Below are 24,944 nucleotides of genomic sequence, written 5' to 3'. Positions count from 1 at the left end.
CAACAGAGCAAGACTTTGTTTCAAGATAAAAATTCTAGCCGGGCGTGGTGGCGCACGCTTGCAATCCCAGCATTTGGGAGGCTGAGACAGAGGGATCGTGGTTCACAGACAGCCTCAGCTACTTAGTGAAGCCTTCTGTAACTTAGTGAGACCCGTTTTCAAAATAGAGAATAAAAAAGGGGCTGGGAGTATAGCTCAGAGATAGAATGCCCCTGGGTTTGATCCCCAGTCCCACAAAAAAGGAAAAGAAAGAAAAAAAAGAGGAGAAAATAAAGTAGCTATAAGGTTAACAAAACAGGGTGACCCTGGCATAGCGCTGCTCACCTGTAATCCCAGCACTTGGGAGGCTGAGACAGGAGGATCCCAGGGTGAGGCCAGCCTCAGCAACTTAGTGAGACCCTGTTTCATAATAAAGAATAAAAAACCAGCCAGGGTGGCGGCACACTCTTATGATCCCAGCATTCGGGAGGCTGAGACCGGAGGATCGCGGTTCACGGACAGCCTCTGCTACTTAGTGAGGCCCTCTGCAACTCAGTGAGACCCGGTTTCAAAATAAAGAATAAAAAATGGGGCTGGGGGGTAGCTGGGAGGTAGAATGTTCCTGGGTTCCATCCCCAGACCCGCAAATCAATCAATAAATAAATACATAAGCAAACAAATAAATAAAATAGTGTTGAGGTGTAGCTCAGACGTTGAATGCCTTTGGGTTAAGTCTCCAGTACCAAAAGCCCAAGCAAATAAGCAAAACTCAAATCCAAAAATGAAAATAAATTTAGGTAAATAAATAAACGGGCCAGGGATGTCGCTCGGGGGTAGACGGCCCCTGAGTCCAATCCCTAGTATTGCAAAAATAAATGAAACAGAGTGAGGAAGAGATGGGATTCCCCGCGCTTCCCGCGGCGGGTGTGGACACACAGGTGGAGCCTGCCAAGATGGGGAAGGTGGGCGGTGGGCGCCCGCGCCAGCCCTGCTGGAAAGGGTCGGGGTCCTGACAGCTCAGGAGACCAGGCAGAAGACCCCTGAGGCCCATCCCCGTGGGCTCCTCTGCCCGGAGTCGCCTGTGGCCCCCGTGGATCAACCCATCGCCTAGCCGGCCTGCTGGCGCGCCTGTGTAATCCCAGTACTTGGGAGGCTGACACAGGACGATGGCAGGTTCGAAGATAGACTGGGCAAGTAGTCAGACTCTCATCAATCTAGCCACACCTTGTTTCAAAATTAAAAAATAAAAATAGGAGCCGGGCGTGGTGGCGCACGCTTGTAATCCCAGCATTCGGGAGGCTGAGACCAGAGGATCGCGGTTCCATGACAGCCTCAGTCACTTAGTGAGGCCCTGTGCAACTTAGTGAGACCTGGTTTCAAAATAAGGAATAAAAGAAACAGGGCAGGGGCTGTAGCTCGGAGGTCAAATGCCCCTGGGTTCCATCCCCAGACCCGCAAATAAATAAATAAATAAATAAAATAAAATAAAAAATAGGAGGCTGGACGTGGGTGGCACACGCTTGTAATCCCAGCTCTTGGGAGGCTGAGACAGGAGGATCGCACAGGTGCGAAGCCAGCCTCAGCTGCTTAGTGAGGCTCTCAGTAAATGGTGAGACCCTATTTCCAAATAAAACATAAAATAGGTCTGGGAGTATAGCCCGGAGGTAGAAAGCCCCTGGGTTCCACCCCCAGTACCACTAAAAAAAAAAAAAAAAATAGGTCTGGGAGCGTAGCCCGGAGAAGGGTTCCATCCCCAGTACCACAAAAATAAATAAATAAATAAAAATAAATAAATAAAAATAAATACATAAATACATAAAAATAGGGCTGGGGTTGTAACTCGGAGGTAGAATGCCCCTGGCTTTAATACCCAGCGTCACCAAAAAAAAAAAAAAAACGATCCAGGCTTCTTAGTCCTGGCTGGGCAGAATTTGGCGCCCCAAGGGCACAATTGTCACCCGGTCAGCTGTGGGGCGCCGGCTCTAGAGGCCCCGCCCCCAGCCCCGCCCCCACTCCGGTCCTGCCCACTCCGCCTTACCATTGGACAGCTCAGAGAGCTTCGGGCGCTGGTTGGCTGGCCCGGCCGTCAGTTAGAGCCAAGGCCTTTATAGCCCGTCGCGGGCTTCGAGGGGGCGGGCTCGGTGCGGGCGCGGCCGGGCTGCGGCTCCAGGTAAAGTGCCCGCTCGGGGGCCCCCCGGGGGTCCCGGAGGACATCGGGGGCGCCCGGCGGACCACCCGGGGGTCCCGGAGGACATCGGGGGCGCCCGGCGGGCGAGGCGCCGGCCTTCTGTGTGTCTGCGGGCTGGGCGCGTTTGCGACGGGGAGGGCGCTGCGTCCCGCGACTGGGACCCCTCCCCGGGGCAGCCCTCGGGTCGGGGGCCCTGGATCCCGAGATCGGCCCCCTCGCCCTCCGGGAGCCGGCGCGGGGGCTCGCCCGCGCCCCGGGAAGGCGATGGGGCCGGACCTGCGGGGCGCGGGCCGGGAGGGATGCTGCGGAAGCCGCGGGGGCGGGGGCGGGGGCGGGGGCCGGACCCGCGGACAATGGCAGCGGATGGGGCCGCCCGGCCGCGCTTCCCGGAGGAAACGGCCCTGTCTCTGCGAGGCCGCCGACGGCAGCCCAGCCTCCCCGGGGGCCGGGGGTCCTCCCACCCGAGGGCGCCCAAGTCTAAGGGCGACAGGCCCGGAAGGTGCCCCCTCCCCGGGGCCCGCGGTGCAGCGAACCCCCAAGCCTCGGGCTTCTCCGTGCAGCCCCGCTTCCCGAAATAGCCCCAGGGGCGGGAGCGGGGGCGGCTGGCGTCGCCCTGACGGCCTAATGAGGGGTCTCGGGCGGAGCTCGGCATCTGCGGTGACAGTCAGCGCAGCGGGCGGGCGGGAGAGGAGGGCCCGGGGCACCTGGATGGAGGCCCGGGCGGGACCGAGCCTGGGGAGCGAGGGGGCGCTGGTTAGAAAGGCGGGAAGGCAACCCCAGCTACTGCGGGGACAGGCGCGAGGGTCCCAGGGTGGAGGCCCGCCTGGCCACCTAGAGCTTGTCATCTCAAAGTAAAATGAAAACAAATGCACAGGGCTGGCATGTGGCCCAGCGGCACAGCCTCCCTGGATCCAACCCCCAGCCCCGGGCCAAGCAAATAAAGGGCCCAAGTGTTAGGCTTGTTATTATTATTTTTAATCTATTTTTTAGTATTGGAAAATGAACCCAGAGGCATTCCTTCTCCAAGATATAGGTGGTGGGGGCAGAATTTAAACGGTCCCTTTCCATATATATATATATATATATTTTTTTTTTTTTACTTTTATTTATTTTTTTTTATTATTTTTTGGTGGTACTGGGGTTCCTGGAAGCCCTTCTACCTCCGGGCTATGCTCCCAGACCTATTTTTACATTTTTATTTGGAAACAGGGATATATATATATATATATATTTACTTTTATTTTATTATTATTTTTTGGTGGTACTGGGGTTCCTGGAAGCCCTTCTACCTCCGGGCTACGCTCCCAGACCTATTTTTACATTTTTATTTGGAAACAGGGTTATATGTATATATATATATATATATTTTACTTTTATTATTATTTTTTGGTGGTACTGGGGTTCCTGGAAGCCCTTCTACCTCCGGGCTACGCTCCCAGACCTATTTTTAGATTTTTATTTGGAAACAGGGTCTCCTAAGCCAGCACGCGGCTGGCTTCGAACCTGCGATCCTCCGGGGATTACAAGCCACCACACCCGGCTTTTTTACTTTTCTTCTGAAGCAGGTCGCGCTAGGCAATGAGAGTCCCCACCTGCTGAGCTGAACCCGAGCCTGCGCTCCTCCTATCTCAGCTTCCCAAATGCTACGATTACAGTGGCACCACCGCCAGCGAGCTCTTTTATTTTGGTTCTGGAGATTGAAACCAGAGGCATTCTGCTTCCAAGCTACGCTCCCAGCCTCGTTTTTTATTTCTTATTTGGAAACAAGGTCTCACTAGGTTGCTAAGAGCCTTGCAAAGTTGCCAATGCTGGCCATGGAACTTCCATCCTCCTGCCTCAGCCTCCCGAGTACTAGGATTACAAGCGTGCGCCACACCCCCGGCTGAGCCCAGCTGCCTGCCTGCCTGCCTTCCTTCCTTCCTTTTGTGCTGGTTGAACCCAGTGGGGTGGTACTGGGGATGGAACTCAGGGGCATTCTATCTGCAAGATACACGTCCAGCCCTATTTTTTATTCTTTATTTTGAAACAGGGTCTCGCTGAGTTGCAAAGAGCCTCACTAAGTAGCTGAGGCTGTTCGTAAACCGCCATCCTCCTCTCTCAGCCTCCGGAATGCTGGGATTACAGGGTTTGCTAAGTGGCTGAGGGTCTTGGTAAATGGATGAGGCTGTCCTCAAACCTGAGAGCCTCCTAAGTACTGGGATTGCAAGCACGCGGCTTCTTTTAGCTGTCAAGGATGAACAGGGCTGTGACCTCCATCCCAGAGGCTTGGGTTTGGGAGTGGCCAGGTCCCGCGGGAGGAGGGGCGGTCTCCATCCAGTGCGCCCCAGCTGTGTGAGCCCTGGGCCAGGCTTCCAAACCCCAGTCCTTCCCCGGCAACTTCCTGAAAACAAGTGGTGAGAGGTACTGGTTGTCCTCGGGCTTGCCTGCGGGCCAGCCCTAGCAGCGGGCGAGAAGGGACAGGAAGCAGCTGCTTGGGGGCTGGAAAGGCCCCTCCTGGCCTGGGAGTGGAAAGGGGCGCCAGGGACCCAGGCGGAGAGGGAAAGGGGGTCCCCCGGCCAGCTGGCAGGTGCCAGAGGGCCGCGGCGTCCGGCGCACAGGTGGCCGTGAGGAATGCAGGGGCTGGGGCCGGCTGGGCGTGGTGCCAGGCTTTGGGCGCGTGGGCCACGGGCCAGGGAGCCACGGGACCAGGAAAGGCTGGAGGCCTGGGGCAGGCGGGGAGGAGGCCGGCTGGCGCTGGGCAGGCTCTCGGGCGCGGCCAGCCCACACGGACTGAGCTCCTCTCCCTCAGGTGTCCTCTGTCACGCGTGAGCGCTGAGCCCCGCGGCAGGGCTGCGTGGCACAGCCTTTAAGCAGCCAGGGGGCTTCAGAGAGCTGCTCCCCTCCCCCTTTTCCGTGGGGATTTGTGTGGTTCTTCAAAGCCCCCTTTCCATCTGCGTTTTTGGGGGCAATGCCGGGGAATGGACCTCTACCACTGAGCTACACCCTCAGCTCTTTTTTTTTTTTACTTATTTTGAGACAGGGTCTTCTAAGACTGGCCTCAAAACATGTGACCCTCCTGCCTCAGCCTCCTGAGGCACTGAGGTAATGGTGTGCACCATCGTGCCCAGCCACCCCCAGCCTGTGCTTTTTTTTTTTTTGGTGGTACTGAGGATTACATCCAGTGGTGTTAGCCAGGAGTGGGGTGGTACTTGGGAGGCTGAGACAGGAGGATCGCAGGTTCGAGAGCAGCCTCAGCAAGTAGTGAGACTCTCATCAACTTAGTGAGAGCCTGTTTCAAAATAAAAATTAAAAATAGGGTTGCCGGGCGTGGTGGCACACCCTTGTAATCCCAGCATTTGGGAGGCTGAGACAGGAGAATCACGGCCAGCCTCAGCTGCTTAGTGAGGCCCTTTGCAACTCAGTGAGACCCTGTTTCCAAATAAAGAATAAAAAAAATAGGGCTGGGGGTGTACCCGCAAGAAAAGAAAAGGGGGGTTGGAAGGGGAGAGCCTGTGTCTTGCTCGAGGGGAGGGCGGTAGAGAAACGCCTGCCCTTGTGTGCCTGCCCCAGCTCAGAGGTGGCCGGGAGGCTGGCTGGACGGACAGGCGGACAGGCGCCGCTGGGGGAGAGGGGGCCCACCCTCACCTCTGGGGCTTCTTTCAGGGTGTGCCTCGCAGCTGTTCCAGGAAACATGGCCCAGTTTGCCCCGAATCAGACCCTGCCCGGTAAGTAGACGGATCACACGTGTCAGAGCCGGGACTGTGCGGCCCTTCCCAGAGGTCTATTGGCCGATGTCACAGCCTGCAGGAAGCCACCACGGCACCGGTCACAGTAGAACTCAAGCCCAAGTGCCCGGGTCCTCCAGGTCCCCGCAGCGCCGCCTCGGCCATCTCTCCGGCTCTCCCTTCCCCATCTTGAGCTTGTGCGGACAGACACTGTCCTTCATCCACCATTGCTCTGTGACCCTGCCTGTCCACCCCGGGGCCTTCGCATGGGCCGCTTCCTTCTTGGGCCCTTCTCTTATTTATTATTTTTGCAGTAGTGGGGATGCAACCCAAGGGCATTCTATCTCTGAATCTCTGAGCTACACCCTCAGTCCTATTTTTATTCTTTTTTTTTTTTTTTTTACGGCACTAGGGATGGAACCCAGGGGCATTGTACCTCTGAGCTGCACCCCCTGCCCTATTTTTTTATTTTGAAAAAGGGTCTCACTAAAGCCGGGCGTGGTGGTGCACGCTTGTAATCCCTGCGCTTGGGAGGCGGAGACAGGAGGATCGCGTAGGTTCGAAGCCAGCCACACTGGCTTAAGAGACCCTGTTTCAAAAATATAAAATAGGTCTGGGAGTGTAGCCCGGAGGGAGAAGGGCTTCCAGGAACCCCAGTACCACCAAAAAAAAAAAAAAAAAAAAAAAATGTCTCACTAAAGTAGCTGAGGCTGTCCGCAAACTTCGATCCTCCGGTCCCGGCCTCCCGAATGCTGGGATTACAAGCGTGCGCCTCCACGCCCAGCCCTTATTCTTTATTTTGAAACAGGGTCTCACTGCGTTGCAAAGGGCCTCACTAAGGAGCCCAGGCTGCCCTTGACCGGAATCCTCCCTTGCTCCACCATGCTCAGAGAGGGCACAACTTTTTCCTTTTTGTTTTCCTACTGGCTAATGGAACCCAGAGCCACTCTACCTCCAAGCTACACCCTGCTAGACTTTATTTCTTATCCAGAAACAGGTCTCACTAAACTGCTAAGGCTACTTTGACCCTGTGGTCCTCCTGTCTCAGCTTCCCAAGTATTGGGTTTACAAGCGTGAGCCACCATGCCGGCTAAGGGCTCAACCCTGAAGTCCCCTCCATCCACAGTAAACCTTTCAAAGTCTCACCCCTCAGAAACTCTCCTGGGCTGGCGGGACTGCTGCCCATCGCCGCGCGGACGGTCGTGTGTCTGTCCCCTAGAGCGCACAGGGATCCCTATCTTGTCCCTGCTGCTTCCCGAGCCTAGACGAGTGGGTGGCATCTAGGAGCCGCTCTGGAGACCCGCGACTGCCCGCGGGCTTGGGTGCCGAGGGCCACGCGAGCCTGGGCGCGCTGTGCGCAAGGGCAGGCGTGGGGGGCCCTGGGGACGCCCCCCCCCCCGTCCCGGCCTGACCCCGCGCTCCTGTCGCGCCCGCAGACCTGGGCGCCCCTCGCCTGTGCCCCGGGCCCGCCGGGGGCGCCCGCAGCCCGAGCTCGCCCTACTCGGTAGAGACGCCCTACGGCTTCCACCTGGACCTGGACTTCCTCAAGTACGTGGAGGAGCTGGAGCGCGGCCCGGCCGGCCGCCGAGCCCCCGCGCGGGGGCCCCGCGCGCCCCGCAGCCCCGGCGCCTGGACGTCCAGCGAGTCCCTGGCCAGCGACGACGGCGCGCGCTCCCCCGGGCCCCCCCCGGCGCTGCCGCTGCGGCCGCTCTCGCCGCGCGCCTCGGGGCGCAACCCGCGGGTGGAGCGCACGCTGCAGGAGACCCGCCGGCGGCTGGAGCTGGCCCCGGAGCCCGAGCGCGCCCCCGCCCGGCCGCCGGCCCCGGCCCCCGCCTCGCCCGGCCCCGCGCAGCTGCAGCTGGTCCGCGAGCAGATGGCCGCGGCGCTGCGGCAGATGCGCGAGCTGGAGGGGCAGGTGCGCGCGCTGCCCGAGCTGCGGGAGCAGGTGCGCGCGCTGCGGGCCGAGAGGGCGCAGCTGCTGGCCGGGGGCGCGCAGCCCGAGCCCGCGCCCGAGCCCGACGGGGCGGCCGAGGCGCGGCCCGGCCAGCTCGCCCGGCTGCGGCGGCTCACCGAGCGCCTGGCCACGTCGGAGCGCGGCGGCCGCGCCAGGGCCGGCCCCCGGGCGGACGGCACCCCCGAGGGGGCGCCCCCGGCCGAGCCCACGACCCGAGAGGCGGGCGCGCAGGCGCGGCCCGAGACCCGGGAGGCCGGCGTGGAGGCGGCGCCGCCGACGGCCGAGGCGGACGCGTGGGTGACCGAGGCGCTGCTGGGGCGGCCCGCCGCCGGCCTGGAGCACCAGCGCGGGCTGAGCGAGCGGCTGCGGGAGCTGGAGCGCGCCCGCGACGCCGCGGAGGACGCCGCCACCCAGACCCGGTGGGCCCGCGCGGAGGCGGCCACGCAGACCGAGCCGCAGCCCTGCCCGGCCGCCGCCGCGGACTCCAGCCGGCGCCCGTGGGACCCGCCAGGCACCCTCAAGTCCATCATGAAGAAGCGGGACGGGGCGCCGGGCGCCCAGCCCAGCCCGGGACCCAAGAGCCTGCAGTTCGCGGGCGTCCTCAACGGAGAGTGAGCGCCTCCCGCGGGGGGGGCGTCCCGCGCGGCCGCGCCTGCTCGACAGCCCCGCCCCGCCCACTCAGCAGAGCCCCCTGCCTGCAGGTACGAGAGCTCCTCCAGCGAGGGCGACAGCGACGGCGAGGGCGGCGCCGAGCCCCCCAGCAGCAGCTCTTCGGGGTCCGAGGACAGCGGCGGGGGATCGGACGCGGGCCCGCCTCGCCCCCCCAGCGGCGGGGACGCCCCCGACCCGGGGGCGCTGGGCAGGTGAGCGCGGGAGCCCGGGCTCCACCGCCCCGAACCCTGTCCTCAGCCCCGCGCCCCGCCCCGAGCCGCGCCTCCACCCCGCCCCCAGCCCCACCCCGAGTCCCCCAGCCCCGCCCGAGCCGCGCCTCCAGCCCCGCCCCGAGCCTCCAGCCCCGCCCCAAGCCCCACTCCGAGTCCCCAAGCCCCGCCCCGAGCCTCCAGCCCCGCCCCGAGTCCCCAAGCCCCGCCTCGCCCCGCGCCTCCAGCCCCGCCCCCTGACCGCGCCCCGAGTCCCCAAGCCCCGCCCCGCGCCCCACCCCGAGTCCCCAAGCCCCGCCCGAGCCGCGCCTCCTCCGCAGGTCCGAGCTGAGCCCGCGCCTGCGGGAGGCGTGCGCCGCGCTGCAGCGACAGCTGGACCGGCCCCGCGGCGCCGCGCGGGATGGCGTGAGTCGGGGGGCCTTCGGGGAGCCCCAGCCCGCGCCCCGCCGGCCCGCCCGCGAGCCTCTCGCCTGCCTCCCCGCAGAGCGCGGCGCGCCTCGTGGCCCAGGAGTGGTTCCGCGTGTCCAGCCAGCGGCGCTCCGAGGCCGGGGCGGTGGCCGCGGTGCTGCGGGGCCTGGCGCGCCTGGGGCCCCGAATGCTGGCGCACGTGGTGAACCTGGCGGACGGCAACGGGAACACGGCGCTGCACTACAGCGTGTCCCACGGGAACCTGGCCATCTCCAGCCTGCTCCTGGACACGGGTCAGACGGGGGCCCTGGCCCTTCGGGAGGCGGGGTCCTGGGTGGGCGGGTTGGTGGCAGCCCGCCTTGGGTCCCAGCTCTGCCCCATCCTCCCGCGCTGTCTGCGAAATGGGGGGCGCGGCCTCCCTCCCCGGGAGCTCGACTCCTTACCCCCTAGGACGGCTCCCCCCCCCCCCCCCCGGTCGGTCGGCGCTCTGGCATCCCGGGAGAGCCTCGAGAGCCCGGTGCACCTGTGTCGTTACCCTCCCACTCCCCTCCGTGGCCCGGCCTGCCCCGCGACATCAACAACTGTCCCCTCCGTAACCTCCCCCCACGACCCCTCTTCCTGGCCGGCCCCCACTTCCCGCTCACAGGCTCCATCCTCCATCCTTACGGGCACGGTGGCCAGGCGGGACCCTCGCCGCGCCAGGCGAGCCCTCTGGCTGGCTCAGTCGGCTCGTCCACGGATGTCCGGCCGTGAGCGGGGCGGGGCGCAGATACACCGCAGTCATATGAGATAAGCCGGCACTTGGGAGCCAGCCAGGAGAAATGAGCTAGGCTCTCAGCAACCTAGTGAGGCCAGTTCTCCAAGTAGGAAATAATATTGGGCTGGGTGTAGCTCAAAAGTAGAAAGAATGCCTCTGGGTTCAATCCCCAGCACGAGAGCGCGCGCACACACACACACACACACACACACACACAACCAGGCATGGTGGTGCACTTTGGAATCTTAGCACTCAGCACTCGGGAGGCTGAGACAGGGAGTCTGGGTTCACAGCCGGCCTCAGCTACTTAGTGAGGCCCTTTGCAACTTAGTGAGACCCTGTTTCAAAACAGAAAAATAAATCAGAGCTGGGGTGCAGCTTAAAGGTTCAGTCCCCAGGATCACAAAAACAGTGGGGTAAGCCGGGCGTGGTGGCCTGCACTTGGAATCCCAGCATTCAGGAGGCTGAAACCAGAGGATGGTGGTTTGCAGACAGCCTCAGCTACTTAGTGAGGCCCTCTGCAACTCAGTAAGACCCAGTTTCAAAATAAAGAATTAAAAAATAGGGCAGGGGGTGTAGGTCGGAGGTAGAATGCCCCTGGGTTCCATCCCCAGACCCGCAAAAAAAACAAAAGTGGGGTAGTCACTGGGCCCAGTGGCACATGCCTACATATCTATAATCCCAGCTACCTGGGAGGCTGAGACAGGAGGATCGATCACAGGTTTGAGCCCAGCCTCAGCAACTGAGTAAGGTTCTCAACAACTTAAAAATAAAGGTTCTCCAAATAAAAAATAAAATAGGGATGGGATGTAGCTCAGGGTAGAATGACCTTGGGTTCCATTCCCAGCAACACACACACACACACACACACACACACACACTCTCTCTCTCTCTCTCTCTCTCTCTCTCAGGGAAGCTACTCTCTGCAGTGCTGGGGACTCAGCACAGGGCGTTGTGCACGCTGGGCCAGCACCCCACCTCTGAGCTACACCCCCAGACCCCTTTCACCTTAAGGCTGTGTGTATGGGGGAACTGGGGGCTGAACATAGGCAACGTAGACCCTATTTTTGATTTCTGCAGTACTAGGGTTGAACCCAGGGGCATCCTTCCTCTCCTCTTGGGAACACGGTATTTAATAGCCACTCCCAGCTGGACGTGGTGGTCACGCTCGGAACCTCAGCACTCGGGTTGGGACAGCAGGATTGAGATTTGCAGCCAGCCTCAGTTTAGCAACTCAGAGGTACCGTTTCAAAATAAAACATAACCCATAATACCACAAGAGGAAATAAAAAGCCCTCCACCCGTCAGCATGGTGGGCTGTGAAGAGGTCCAGGGCGACAGACCGACCCCAGGACACGGGCAGCGTGCACCTCATCTGGAAGGGCAAGCAGCTCCAATTTGGTTGTCTCTGCCCAGAGCACCACAGACATGATTTCTGTCCAGGATGCCGGCAGTCTGAAGCCGAGGTGAACCAGAGGGAACACCGGTCCTTTCTTCTCTGGCTCCTGGTGCTAGTTGGAGATGCTTGGTGCCCCCTGGCTTGTGGCAGCTGACTACTCCCTGCCCTTCTGTTCCCTGTAAGGACAGTCCTAAACGGATTAGTCTACCATGAAGACCTCTTTTTTGGAGGGAGTACTGGAGGTTGAATCCAGGGGTATTCTACCCCCAAGCGACACCCCACGACCTTTTTTTTTTTTTTTTTTTTTGGTGGTACTGGGGGTAGAACCCAGAGGCTTTCTACCTCCGGGCGATACTCCCAGACCTTTTTTATATTTTACTTGGAAACAGGGTCTCACTAGGTTGCTGAGAGCCTAAGTAGCTGAGGCTGGCTTCGAACCCGTGCCATCCTCCTGTCTCAGCCTCCCAAGGGCGGGGATAACAAGCGTGCCCACCACACACGGCTCCCAAGACTTTAAAAAAAATTTTTTTTTGGCGGTACTGGGGTTCCTGGAAACCCTTCTACCTCTGGGGTATACTCCCAGACACCTATTTTTTTAAATTTGGAAACGGTCTCTTAAGCCAGCGAGACTGGATTCAAACCTGCACAATCTATCTCTGCCTCCCAAGTGTGGGGTTACAAGCGTGCACCACCGCGTGCAGCCCCAGACCTTTATTTTGAAACAGGGTCTCACTAGGTTGCTCAGTCTCACTATTGCTGAGGTTGGCCTTGAACCTGCAATCCTGTCTCAGCCTCCTTTACTGGGATCACAGATTTCCCAGTAAGACCACCCTCGCGGGCATGGAGCAGGGACTTCCCACTCTTTGTTTTGGGTAGTACTAGGAGAAATCAGGGGCCTCAGGCTGGGTGCGGTGGCACACTGGTAATCCTAGTACTTGGGAGGCTCCCACAGGTTTCAAAGTGTCTCATTGAGCTGCAAAGGGCCCAAGTAGCCTAGGCTGCCCACGACCCAGGATCACAAGTGTCAGCCGCCGGGCCCGGGGGTGGGGCTTGTCTTTTGACCCAGGGTCTTGCTTTGGACCTGTGACACTCTGGTACTGAGATTACTGCGCACGCACCATCAGCCTGGAGCCAAGTCTTTTGCCGATGGGCATCGTACCCGAGGGGAGGGCACCCCAGGCCTACTTTATTCATCTTGAAACAGAACCTCACTAAACTGCTGAGGCTGTCCTTGAACACAGGATCCTGTCAACCCCCCCCCCAATCCTGGGATCAGGGTGTGCCCCACCTCGCCCAGTCTCCACCAGCAGAGGGTGGCCAGATGTTTCTGCAGTCAGGTGACAGATGCTCAAGCACCTACTTTGCGCCCGGGGGGGGGGGGGACACACACATTTGTAACCCTGGCATCTGAGAGGACAGGACAGGATTCCAAGTTCCAGGCCAGCCTCAGTAAGACCCATCCCCCCCCAGTACTAGGGGTGGAGCCCAGGGGCATTTTACCTCCAAGCTACACCCCCAGCCCTATCTTTTTAGTCTTTATTTTTTTGCGGATCTGGGGATGGGACCAAGGGCGTTTGACCTTCCTACACCCCTCCCCTGATTTTTATTCTTCATTTTGAAAGAGGGCCTCAGTAAGTAGCTGAGGCTGTCCATGATTGCGATCCTCTGGTTTGAGCCTCCCAAATGCGGGGATCACAAGTGTGTGCCACCATGCCTGGCTTATCCTTTATTTCAAAAAAACTCTGCAACAACTCTTAAGTTGCAGAGGGTCTCAGTAAGTAGCCAGGGCTGGACACTACTGCAGTCCTCCTGGCTCAAGACCGTTTCAAATGAAAATAAATAAAAGGGCTGGGAGTATAACTTGAAGGTGGAAAGCCCGTGGGTTCAATTCCTAGTACTGCAAAATGGGAAAAAAAAGATACAGGACCCCAACATGAAGTGCTTACTTTGAAACAAGTAGTCAGGGAACACGCCTGTAATCCCAGAACTTAGAGGAGTCCGACAGAATCGCAGACTCAAGTCCAACCTCCGCAATTTCCTGGGATCTTGTTTCAAAATAAAACTGGGCCGGGCGTGGTGGCGCACGCTTGTAATCCCCGCGCTTGGGAGGCAGAGACAGGAGGATCACGCAGGTTCCAAGCCAGCCGCGCGCGCTGGCTTAGGAGACCCTGTTTCCAAATAAAAATGTAAAAATAGGTCTGGGAGTGTAGCCCGGAGGTAGAAGGGCTTCCAGGAACCCCAGTACCACCAAAAAAAATAAATAAATAAATAAATCAAAAATAAAACTGGGAACGCAGCTCAGGTGGGATGCGAGTTCAGTCTCACGCTGCCCTGCCCACAGGCGTCTGCGAGGTCAACCGGCAGAACCGCGCGGGCTACTCGCCGCTCATGCTGGCCGCGCTCACCTCCGCGGGGCGGGAGGACATGGCTGTGGTCCGCAGACTCTTCCGCACAGGAGACGTCAACGCCAAGGCCACTCAGGTGTGTGGACGGTGCTGCGGCCCAGGATGCCCCTCAGGAGCCACGCATACCCTGACCCTCCCCTTCTGCCCCACAGACCGGGCAGACGGCTCTCATGCTGGCCATCAGCCATGGCCGCCAGGAAATGGTGGCCGCCCTGCTGGAGTGCGGGGCCGACGTGAACATGCAGGACGCGGACGGCGCCACGGCACTCATGTGCGCCAGCGAGTACGGGCGGCTGGACACTGTCCGCCTGCTGCTGGCCCAGCCCAGCTGCGACCCGGCCATCCTGGACAACGTGAGGGCCCGGGGGTTGGGGGGCAGGCATGGCAGGTGAGCATGGTGGCTTGGTACCTGACGCCTTCACCCTCTGCAGGAGGGCACCAGCGCCCTGGCCATCGCCCTGGAGGCCGAGCAGGACGAGGTGGCCGCCTTGCTGCAAGCACACCTGAGCTCCGGCCAGCCTACTTCCCAGGTGAGCACTAGGAGGTAGCCCCCCCCCAGCCTGCCCCAAGTCCGGCTTGGGGAACAGCAGGGCCTGTCTAGAGGCAGACACATACTCGAGATCCAGGTCAGATGGTGGATCTGGCCTGGCCAAGATTACAGGGAAACGTGTGGGGGAGGCTCCTGCTACCTGCCCCAGAGGATCACACCACATCATACCAAAGGGGAATACCAAGATGGTGGCGCAGGCCCCTATCCCAGGACTTGGGAGGAGAGGCAAGAGGACTGCAGCCAGCCTCAACTTGGCAAGACGGTCTCAAAGTTCACCATAAGCGGGGCTGAGTATAGCTCAGGGGCAGAACACCTTGGCTCAATCCCCAGCAAAACATAGCAAGGGGGACAGAGCCCTGTGGACCCAGGAACGGCACGGGAGGGCGCAGTGCTTGACGGGTCCAGCAGCAGCAGAGGGTCTGGGGACAGACCACTCCCAGGAGACAGCCAGGCGGCCCTCACAGCAACAGGAAGGCGCCTAGGGGCCTCCTGAGGCCCAGCGCCCTTGAGCCCGGTGGGTGAATCAAAGCACACTGCCTCCCGCAGCAGGACCCGTCCCCTGCCTCTCCCCCGAGCCCGCCACCCCCAGACCCTGCCCCAGCCACGGCGGGTGAAGGAGACGGCAGCCATGACAGAGGGGACCCGCGGCCCCAGTGAGCTGCCTGGCACAGCACACCCGGACCAGGATAGGTGCCCCCGCCTCAGCCTCGGAACCAGAAGACCAGGGCTTCCTCAGCCGGCTCAGCACCCACTGTCATCCCAAGAGTGACAGAGTCCACCCACTCCCCATAACTTGCTCTCAATAAAACATTTCTACAAAGCTTGCACATTTTGCCTGGGGGGTGGGCACACCTGCAATCCTTGTACCAAGGCAGGAGAAGGGCAGGTTTGAGGACAGCCTCAGCAACGTAGCAAGACACGCAGCAACCTAGTAAGACCCCGTTTCAAAAACAGAAAAATAAAAGTTCGGCGGGATCCGGGCGTAGTGGCGCACGCCTGTTATCCCCGCGTTTTGGAGGCTGAGACAGGAGGATCGCACAGATTCTAAGCCAGCCTCAGCTACTCAGTGAGGCTCTCGGCAATTTAGTGAGACCCTGTTTCCAAATAAAATAGGAAATAGGTCTGGGAGTATAGCCCAGAGGTAAAAAGCCCCTGGGTTCCACCCCCCAGTACTACAAAAAAAAGTTCGGGGGCAGAACGTCCCTAGGTTGAACAGGGTACAGCTCAAAGGCAGGGCGCTTCTGGGCTCCATCCCAAGGGACACGAGACAGAAAACCAACGCCCCTGAAGGTTCCCAAACTGAAGGTCGGTGGCCAGACAGGAAAGGACCAGGAGACACCCTAGTGGACGACGCAGAACTGGAGCTTACATACAAACGCTTTTATTCAACAACTGCAGGTCATCCGTGGGCCAAGATGGACGTGGTACCCAGGGCCCTGTAAACAGACCAAGAGTGAGTGCAGGCAGGCCCGCAGTAGCTCCAACCTTCCCATAGCCAGTCTACAGGTCCTCTGTGCCCCCGCAGGCTTGGCAAGGGGCCCCCTCTGTACCCACCGCAAGTTCAGCGCAGCCGCCGGGCCTCTCGCTCCGATTCCAGTAAAGTTAGCACGTCGCCCTCGCGCACCGGGCCTTTCACGTTGCGGATGATGGAGCGGCTGGTGTCGTCCATAAATTCCACGCGCACCTAGGAGCCGCAGCAACAGCCAATCAATCAAGGCAGGTCATGGATCGTCACCGTGGGGGAGGGAAAGAGATGTGGATTCAGGAGAACGTGTCAGGAAAAGCCCCGGGATAACTAAAAAGTTCACTTCACGCCGCGTGCCAGGGCGCACGCCTGGAATCCCAGTACTTGGGTTGCTGAGACCGGAGGGTCCCTAGCCTCGGCAACTTCGCCAGACTCTCGGCAACCTAACAAGACTCTATTTCTGGGCAAAAGAAGTAAAAAATAAGGGGGTAAAGCTCTCCATGGAGTTTAATTCCCAGTACCGAAAAAGACAAGTGGATAACACCGGATCCCAACGATACCCTGGCAGGGTGTTGGAGCCCCGGGGCAAAGGGGAAGTGGGTCCCAGATCCCACCTGGTGGGCCCGGGCCACCTAGGGGCCCACATTCGAGCGCAGGCCCCAGGAAGTGGTCCCAGCGCCCCCGCCCGCTCACCTGCGTGCACTGTCCCTGGGAGCCGGTCCTGCCCAGCACCTTGGTGACCTGGCGGGGAGAGCCCACAGTGAGACCGGCCTTCGGGATCCCCCACGCCCGCCCTCCACTCCCCCGCGCCCGCCTTCGGGCCCCAACCTCACCCTGGCCAGCTTGATGGGCTGCACACGACTCGTGTCCATGATGGCGGCGCGGCGGCGGCGGCGGCGGGGAGAGGAGTCACGTGTTCCGGCCAGGCCTTTTATACCCGCCGGTAGTCCCGCCCACTCGCTCTCTCGCGAGATCGCGCCGCGCGCTTTCCCAGCAGCCCCCGCGCCAGAGACGTCACGGCGTCCTTCAGCGCGGAGTCAAGATGGCGTCCGCCACCCGCCTGATCCAGAAGCTGCGGAACTGGGCGTCCGGGGTGCGCGGGGCCGGACGCGCCGCGCGGAGGGGGCGTGGGCTTCGGGCGCCCCGGCCTGCCCCGCTCCTCGCCCCCCTGCGAAGCGGGGTCTGCGGGCGCCATCGCTGTGTGACCCCGCTAGCCGGGGCGCCCGTCTCCTTCCCGGCATCTTGCCGGGAGACACTGGGGTCTCTGGCCTCGGGTCTCGTGGCCCTAGACTTCCTTGCCGGGCAGGACCCGTCCTCGACTGCTCGGCCCCTGCTGTCCCGGGTCCATTCATGGGGCCGTGCTTTCCTCGTCCTTTCCTTTCTGGGGTGCCCCGCCGGCTGAGCTCCCTGTCTGGGTGCCCCGCCGGCTGATCTCCCCTCTCCTCCTCCCACAGCACGACTTGCAGGCGAAGCTGCAGCTGCGCTACCAGGAGATCGCCAAGCGGTGAGCAGCCCCCTGCGCGCTGCCCGCCTCCACCAAAAGCAAAACCCGTACTCCTTTAGACCCCTGCAGCGCCGGGCCGGGAGCCTGTCCCCAGCCGCCTGCCGGGCCGGGAGGCAGGCGTGCACGTTAAACCTGGCGGGGCCCTGGAGCCGGCTCCTGTGCAACAGCCAGGCTGGGCGTGCGTTCTGGGTCGGAATCCTGAGTGCATTTTTATTCCTCAGTGTGTCTCTGCCGGCTGATCGCAATGACAGATTAAACAACAAGAGACACAAGATGCAGAGGGCTCACATCATCTGTCAGGAGTCACTGAGAAGCTTGAGAAAGCTGGGCACGCTTGTGATCCCAGCATTCGGGAGGCTGAGACTGGAGCATCGCAGTTCAAAGCCAGCCTTAGCCACTTAGTGAGGCCCTCCGCAACTCAATGAGACCCTTTTTCAAAGTAAAGAACAAAAAATAGGGCCGGGGGTGTAGCTCGGAGGTCGAATGCTCCTGGGTTCCATCCCCAGACCCGCAAAAAAAAAAAAAAAAAAAGCTCGAAAAATGACAGCTGGAAGTTTGTGTGTTTGTTTTGGGTGGTACTGGGGTTCCTGGAAACCCTTCTACCTCCGGGCTACACTCTCAGACCTATTTTTATGCTTTTTTAAAAATTGGAAACAGTGTCTCTTAAGCCAGCGCGGCTGGCTTCAAACCTGCGTGATCCTCCTGTCTCCGCCTCCCAAGCGCAGGGATTACAAGTGCCCCACCACGCCTGTCCGGCTTGACAGCTGAAGGTTTGAAAGCCAATGGGTCCTGATTTCAGTTTTTTAGCGGTGCTGAAGATTGAACCCAAAGTGTTTGGCCTCTGAGCTACACCCCCAGCTCTCTCTTTTTTTTTTTTTTTTGCAGTACTGGGGATGAAACTCAGGGGCATTCTACCTCCAAGCCACACCCCCAGCCCCAATTTTTTATTCTTTATTTTGAAACAGGGTCTCACTGAGTTGCAGAGGGCCTCATTAAGTAGTAGCTGAGGCTGTCTGCGAACTCCGTCCTCCCAAACGCTGGGATTACAAGTGTGCAGCACTGCACCCGCCTCCCCCAGCTCTTTTTATTTTGAAGCAGCTCTTGGAGCGTTCCTGAGGCTGGCCCCAACCCTGGGATCCTCCGGTTTCAGCGGCCAAGTACTGGGTTACGTGTTTCTAAGCCCCGGCGGTGTCCTCAGCTTGAGGCTACCTGTGTGAACAAGAAGAACTCGTACATGTCTTTCTTGGTGCTCACCTTCTAGGGAGTCACAGTAGGGAAATAAACACAGAAGGCCCCATTGTTCTGAAATGCCAGGAAGGCAAAAGGCTAGCGGAAGCTGCCCGGCTCGGCAAAGGGCTCTTCCAGGATGGACGCTTGAGTTACGAAAATGAGGGAGGAACCGGATATTAGGGGGAGAACGCACCCAGGGACCACCGCGCCAGGCCGAGGGTGACGGCCGGGAGGGAGGCGCGTGTGCGGGGCAGGCAGGCACACGCCGCGGCCCCAGGGTGGATGTGCAGCCCGAGGGCCAGGCGGTCATGAGGGTTATCGTGAAGGAAAGGAAAGCACATTCAGATAGCCAAATTTATACGAATCCTCATGCGCTGATTGAGTCCACGTAGGCCAGTTTCGCAGAGCTCTTTTGTTAGCAGTTGGTGGTCAGTTAACGGTCTTGGAAAAGTTTAACTTCTTAGGATGGTAGCTCCATCTAGTGATTTACTTGAGTTCTTGCAGTGGGCAAATTATATTTTTTTTCTTGACTTATTCTTTTAGGTTTTGGAGTAGGTAGAGTGAGTTATCTTTGCATTCCTTGAGTGAATTCTGTCCCATAATACATTGCTTATTATATTTTTTAAAAATTTACCTCAAGCCAGGTAATCCTAGTACCTGGGAGGCTAACATAGGAGGATCGCAGGTTTGGGGACAGCTTCAGCAAGTAGTGAGACTTAAATCACCAACCTAGTGAGACTGTTTCAAAATAAAAATAAAATAGGGCTGAAAGTGTAGCGTGGAGGTAGAGTACCCCTGGGTTCAATCGCCAGGGGCATTTGAAGTTTACTTCAGAAGTTTACTTAATGTTAATATTTGTATTTTTCATCTTAAAATACAACCACTTCTTTTTTCCCCTCATTTAAAGGAAAACTTAAATCATGGCAAAACAGTTACCAGACAAAAAAGTTATTTAACAAATGTGGCTAGGTAAACTCCAGATCTTTTACGATTCCTCCCCATCTTTGCCCTCTCCCTCTTTCTCTGGGAAGCTCCCCTTTGTTTGGAATTTAACATTTCCTTTTTAGGGGTCAGGCTTCTGGTAAACTCAGCCCAGAGTTTAGCCCAAGCCAAGGATCGCCCCTCCACAGGGAATGCTGGCGCCAGATCACAGGGCGGCAGGAAACGCAGTGCTGGGTGGGCTCCAGGGGCAAGGTGTGTTTGATCCTAGCAGGGTTCTTCCAAGAGTTCCTGCCCTGGCGGGAACCCAGGTCCTTCAAAGCTGGGCTACTGGCTCAGGGAGCATGGCTGGGACACGGGGCTGCTGGGGTTGTAGCACAAGCGCCAGCTGTCCACCTCACCTGTGTGGAGGAGGCCCCTTACCTGAGAACCTCACAGAGTCCTTCGTACCAGAGGGATCGTGGGTGAGGCCAGCCTTGGCCTGGCCTGCAGCCCCTGCTTCCGGCCTCCAAGCCCCTCCCCAGGCCCCAACAGGCCTGCAGTGTCCCTGCAGCGGGCGAGCCTGCATCTCGAAACTGGGTTGGGGGCAGAGGGAAGGGCTGTGGTTGGCATCAGGGCCAATGTTCTTTTCCCTCAGGACCCAGCCTCCTCCCAAGCTCCCCGTGGGCCCCAGCCACAAGCTCTCCAACAATTACTACTGCACTCGCGACGGCCGCCGGGAAGCCGGGCCCCCCTCCGTGGTCATGTCCTCGCAGAAGGCACTGGTATCCGGCAGGACGGCAGAGAGGTGAGGACCGCCCGCCTCGCCGGCCCAGGACCCCGCAAGGGAGGGCCTTCACGACCGCACCGAGGATGGGGCTGGAGCATCCCAGGTCCCAGAGCAGGCTCAGCCAGGAGTGAGCCTCATCAACCTAGTGCGACCCTGTTTCAAAATAAAATAGAATAGGGCTGGGGGTAGCTCAGCAGTAGAATGCCCCTGGGAGCAATCTCCAGTACCATTTAAAAAAAAAAGAAAAAGAATAAAATAGGCTTGGTTGTAGCTCAGAGGTGAATGCCCCTGGGTTCCGTCCCCAGTAACCTCACACACACACACACACACACACACACTCTCTCTCTCTCTCTCTCTCTCTCTCTCTCTCTCTCTCTCACACACACACACACACACACACACACTGTGAAGAAGCCGTGTGGAGCTGGGGCGGCTCCACAGGGCAGCGCTTGCCTGGTGCGTGAGGCAGGTCCCACCCAGCACTCGGAGCGTCTGCGGCGTGAGGCACCGTGCCAGTGGACTCCCAGAACTCCCCTAATGCGGCCTGGCCCACGGCAGGTGCTGCGCCTTGGTCAGTGGTCGTAGTAGACAAAGTGCAGGGTCCTCATAGGGCCAAGGAGCGGGCGCCGCGGTGCACATCTGTCATCCCAGAACTTGGGAGGCTGAGGCTGGAGGATCGCAGGGTCGCGGCCAGCCTTGGTAACTTAGTGAGACCCTGTTTCAAAATAAAAAACACAATAGGACTGGGGTCGTAGCTCAGAGGTAAAGTGCCCCTGGGTTCCATCCCTAGTATGAGAGAGAGAGAACTGTATAAACTTGAGGTCCCTCAGTGGACGCTCTGCGTGTTGGGTGGACCCGCCTTACGCACCATCAGGCACTGCCAGCTCCACGCGGCTTCTTCACAGTGTGTGTGGGGGTAGCTGGGGATGGAACCCAGGGGCGTTCACCTCTGAGCAGCCCAGCCCTGTCTTATTCTTTTTTCTTTTTTAAGTGGTACTGGGGATTGCATCCAAGGGCATTCTACCTCTGAGCTACCCCCCAGCCCTATTCTTTTTTTATTTTGAAACAAGAGAGAGAGGAGAGGGTATAAACCTACTTGGAGCTGGACGTGGTGGTACCACAAAAATAAATAAGGAGCCAGGTGTGGAGGTGCACACCTGTAATCCCAGTGCTTGGGAGGCTGAGATAGGAGGGTCACAAATTTGAGGGAAGTCTCAGCAATTTAATGAGAACCTGTTTCTCGTTAAATTGGGTGCGGTAGCACAGACCTATAATCCCAGTACTTGGGAAGCTGAGACTGGGGGCTCATAGTTCAAGGCCAGCCTCAGCCATGAAGACCCTCTACAATTTAGTGAGACCTTGTTTCAGAATAATAAAAAATCTGGCACTCAGAAGTAGAAGGCCCCTGGGTTCAATCCCCAGTGCCACAGAGAAGAGAATAATCAGACTTGTAATCCCAGTACTTGGAAGGCTGAGACAGGAGGATTGCAATTTTGAGGGCAGCCTCGGTAACTTAGTGAGGCTCTCAGCAACCTCAAGAGACCCTGTTTCCAAACAAGAAAAATTGATGCCGACCGTGGTAGCACATGCCATAATCCCAGTACCTGGGAGGCTGAGGCAGGAGGATGGCAGGTTCCCCAGCAGCCTCAGCAACTTGTGAGGCTACACCCTCAGCCCGTGTGTGTGTGTGTGTGTGTGTGTGTGTGTGTGTGTGTGTGTGTGAGACTAGGGATTGAACCCAGAGCATTCTGCCTCTGAGCTACGCTGCCAACCTTATTTTATTTCGAAACAGGTCTCACTATTAGCCTCCCAAGTCCTGGGACTACACACATGCCCGGCCGCTTTCTGATTTTGCTTTGGAAACCGGGTCTCACTAGATGCCGAGCGTCTCTGTTTCTGAGGCCGGCCCTGCCCTGCGATCCTCCTGTCACCTGGCTTCTCGCAGCCTTCCTGGGCCTTGCTTTCCTCCTGTCGGATGGGGAGAAAGGCTGGCGGTGGGAGCGGGGCCTGCTGGCACAGCCGCAGAGACAGGCTGCCTGGCTCCTGCCTCCTCTGCTCCTTCCAGGCACCTGAGGGTGGGAAGCCCTACCACCCACCCTCAGCTGGCTCAGAGCCAGAGGGAGGGAGACGCTGTTTCCGGGTGGCATGGCCCTTTTCCAGCACAGCGTGACAGGCCAGGGGCTCCCAGCATCCGCTGCCCCTCGGGCCCAGAGGGGTCTGGCGTGTCAGCCTGATGGCTGGCAGCTGGCAGCCCTGGACGCCGCCCTAACCGAAGCCGCCCCTCCGCAGCTCGGCCACGCCCGCCGCAGCCCTCGAGAAGAGGGCCGTGACGCCCGCGCCCCCCATGAGGAGGTGGGAGCTGTCCCAGGACCAGCCCTACCTGTGACCCGCCCGGCCGTGTCCGCCTGGGCTCCTGGAGGATGTGACCTGACTTATGGAAAATACACCAGTTCACGTAACTTCGTTCTTCCTTCTTCTTAAGTAAGGGGCGGGCTTGCCTCAGGTGATCCTCTCCCGGGCCCTGCTGGAGCTGCCGAGTGATGTCCCAGCACCCCAGCTGGCTCGGGTTTGGGGGTGACGTGCGGCGGGCGCTCCCTAAGCTCGGGGTGCGTGCGTGGTGGGAGTGGGTGGCCCTTCCTGGAGGTTGGCTTCCAGGACCTCGGGGTGATCGTGGCACTGGCCACGAGGCTGGTGGGAGGGAATTGTACAAAGGTGGCAGAGCACAGACCGCTCCCTCCAGAGCACCGGCTGCCGCGCCTGTGGACATTCTCTGGCCTTCCCGGCCACCGCGCACCCAGTGTGAACACGAGGACAGCAAGGGCGGCCTCGAAGTCTCGCCTTGCAGGACGTGGTGGCGCGTGGCTGTCATCCCAACGCTTGGGAGGCTGAGACGGGAGGACCACAGATTTGAGACCAGCATCCGCAACTCGGGGACCCTGTCTAAATAAACACCAGAAAGCTGGGCAGGAGCCCATGTGGTCCCTGTGGGAGGCGGAGACAGGAGGATGGAGGGTTCAAGGACAGCTTCAGCACGTAGTGAGACTCAACCTAGTGAGACCTTGTTTCAAAATAAAAATAAAGCCAGGCGTGGTGGCCCACATTCGTAATCTCAGCATTCGGGAGGCTGAGACCGGAGGATCACAGTTCGCAGGCAGCCTCAGTTACTTAGGCCCTGTGCAACTCAATGAGACCCTGTTTCAAAATAAAGAATAAAAAATAGGTCTGGGATAGCCCGGCGTGGTGGCGCAGCTTGTAATCCCAGCATTTGGGAGCTGAGACCTGAGGATCGCGGTTTGTGGACAGCCTCAGCAACTTAGTGAGGCCCTCTGCAACTCAGTGAGACCCGGTTTCAAAATAAAAAACAGGGCTGGGGTGTAGCTCGGAGGTCGAATGCCCCTGGGTTCCACCCCCCAGTACGGCAAAATAAATAAATAAAATTGGGCTGGGGGTGAGCTTGGAGTTGAATGCCTCTGGGTTCCATTCCCAATACTCCCCTCCTTCCCAAACAGAAAAAAAGGATGCCCCTGGGGGTGGGGGGTTAGGAAATTCCTCTGTGAGCCAGAAACCTTTATGCTAGGGCCTGAGGGGCAAGGCAGAGTTCACCAGAGAGGAAGGCAGCCATCCTGCGTCCTGTGGAGCCTGGAGGAGGCTGCCCAGGAACCGGGCCAAAGCCGCGCTGGCGGGGAGGGCTGGCGGGACGCCCCAATGGCTGCAGAGTCTGGACCTGTGCCCGTGTTGGAACTGTGGGCCCCTGGGAGCTCAATGCAGGGGAGAAAGGCCGCCTTCCCAGGCCAGACCCAGCACGGATGTTACAGATTGACAAGCCCGGAGCTGCGGCTTCCGGGAGGACTGGGCTTCTGCTTGGTGCCAAGGGTGAATCAGAATAAGATCAAAGCCACAATCCCAGCCCCCTCTTCCCTTTCTTTTTCTTTTCTTGATACTGGAGAGTAAACCCAGGGGAGTGTTACATCTGAGCTACACCTCAGCCCTTTGTATTGATTTTTAAATTTTGAAACACGGTTTTATGAGCCGGGCGTAGTAGTGCATGCTTGTAATCCCAGCATTTGGGAGTCTGAGACCGGAGGATCGGGGTTCACAGACAGCCTCAGCTATGTAGTGAGGCCCTGTGCAACTCTGAGACCTGGTTTCAAAATAAAGAATGAAAAATAGGGCAGGGGCTGTAGCTCGGAGGTCGAATGCTCTGGGTTCCATCCCCAGACCCGGGAAAAAAAAAAATGAAACACGGCCTTACTTAGGTTGCTGAGGGCATTGCTAAATTACTGAGACTGACTTCAAACCTGTGGTCCTGCCTTCTCAGCTCCCAAGTACTGGGCTTACAGACTTGGCCGCTGTGTCTGGCTTCTAGATTCTTTATTTTTTTAAATTTATTTTAATTTATTTATTTTTGGTGGTACTGGCATTCCTGGAAACCCTTCTACTTCCAGGCTACACTCCCAGACCCTTTTTTTTTTTTTTTTTTTTTTTTTTTTTTTTTTTTTTTTGGTGGTACTGTGGTTCCTGGAAGCCCTTCTACCTCCGGGCTACACTCCCAGACCTATTTTTACATTTTCATTTTGGAAACAGGGTCTCCTAAGCCAGCGCGCGGCTGGCTTCGAAACTGCGCGATCCTCCTGTCTCCGCCTCCCAAGCGCGGGGATTACAAGCGTGCGCCACCATGCCCGGCTATTTTTTATATTTTTATTTGAAAACAGTCTCTTAAGCCAGGGCGGCTGGCTTCGAACCTATGTGATCCTCCTGTCTCCGTCTCACACGCAGGTGGATTGCAAACTTGCGCCACCACACCCGGTGGAT

At 58.8% G+C, this 24,944-nt stretch overlaps 3 protein-coding genes across 3 annotated transcripts; 2 read left to right on the top strand and 1 right to left on the bottom strand.

Annotated features, from left to right (window-relative positions):
• Nucleotides 1–5,837: 5,837 nt before the first annotated feature.
• On the top strand, nt 5,838–14,882 carry KANK3 (KN motif and ankyrin repeat domains 3; the record flags this gene model as incomplete). Its single annotated transcript, XM_080715457.1, has 9 exons — nt 5,838–5,871; nt 7,308–8,436; nt 8,527–8,688; nt 8,967–9,111; nt 9,191–9,407; nt 13,612–13,751; nt 13,828–14,028; nt 14,107–14,205; nt 14,772–14,882. The coding sequence occupies 9 exons, from the start codon at nt 5,838–5,840 to the stop codon at nt 14,880–14,882; spliced, it is 2,238 nt and encodes a 745-aa protein (XP_080571583.1).
• A 708-nt stretch (nt 14,883–15,590) lies between these two features.
• RPS28 (ribosomal protein S28) lies at nt 15,591–16,580 on the bottom strand. The gene is made up of 4 exons (XM_080715287.1): nt 16,524–16,580; nt 16,384–16,431; nt 15,780–15,909; nt 15,591–15,661 (listed from the first exon to the last, which is right to left on the bottom strand). Exons 1-3 carry the CDS (start codon nt 16,560–16,562, stop codon nt 15,787–15,789), a joined length of 210 nt encoding a protein of 69 aa, XP_080571413.1. The 5' UTR covers nt 16,563–16,580; the 3' UTR covers nt 15,591–15,661; nt 15,780–15,786.
• A 140-nt stretch (nt 16,581–16,720) lies between these two features.
• Nucleotides 16,721–22,518, top strand: NDUFA7 (NADH:ubiquinone oxidoreductase subunit A7; the record flags this gene model as incomplete). Its single annotated transcript, XM_080715845.1, has 4 exons — nt 16,721–16,783; nt 17,145–17,194; nt 20,001–20,150; nt 22,422–22,518. Exons 1-4 carry the CDS (start codon nt 16,733–16,735, stop codon nt 22,516–22,518), a joined length of 348 nt encoding a protein of 115 aa, XP_080571971.1. The 5' UTR covers nt 16,721–16,732.
• Between the last annotated feature and the right edge of the window lie 2,426 nt (nt 22,519–24,944).

Source organism: Muscardinus avellanarius (assembly GCF_963383645.1).
Source record: "Muscardinus avellanarius genome assembly, chromosome: 18".
In the NCBI taxonomy this organism is placed as follows: Eukaryota; Metazoa; Chordata; class Mammalia; order Rodentia; family Gliridae; genus Muscardinus; species Muscardinus avellanarius.
The sequence above is the reverse complement of the archived record's forward strand: the minus strand, read 5'-3'. Positions and strand labels throughout refer to the sequence as shown.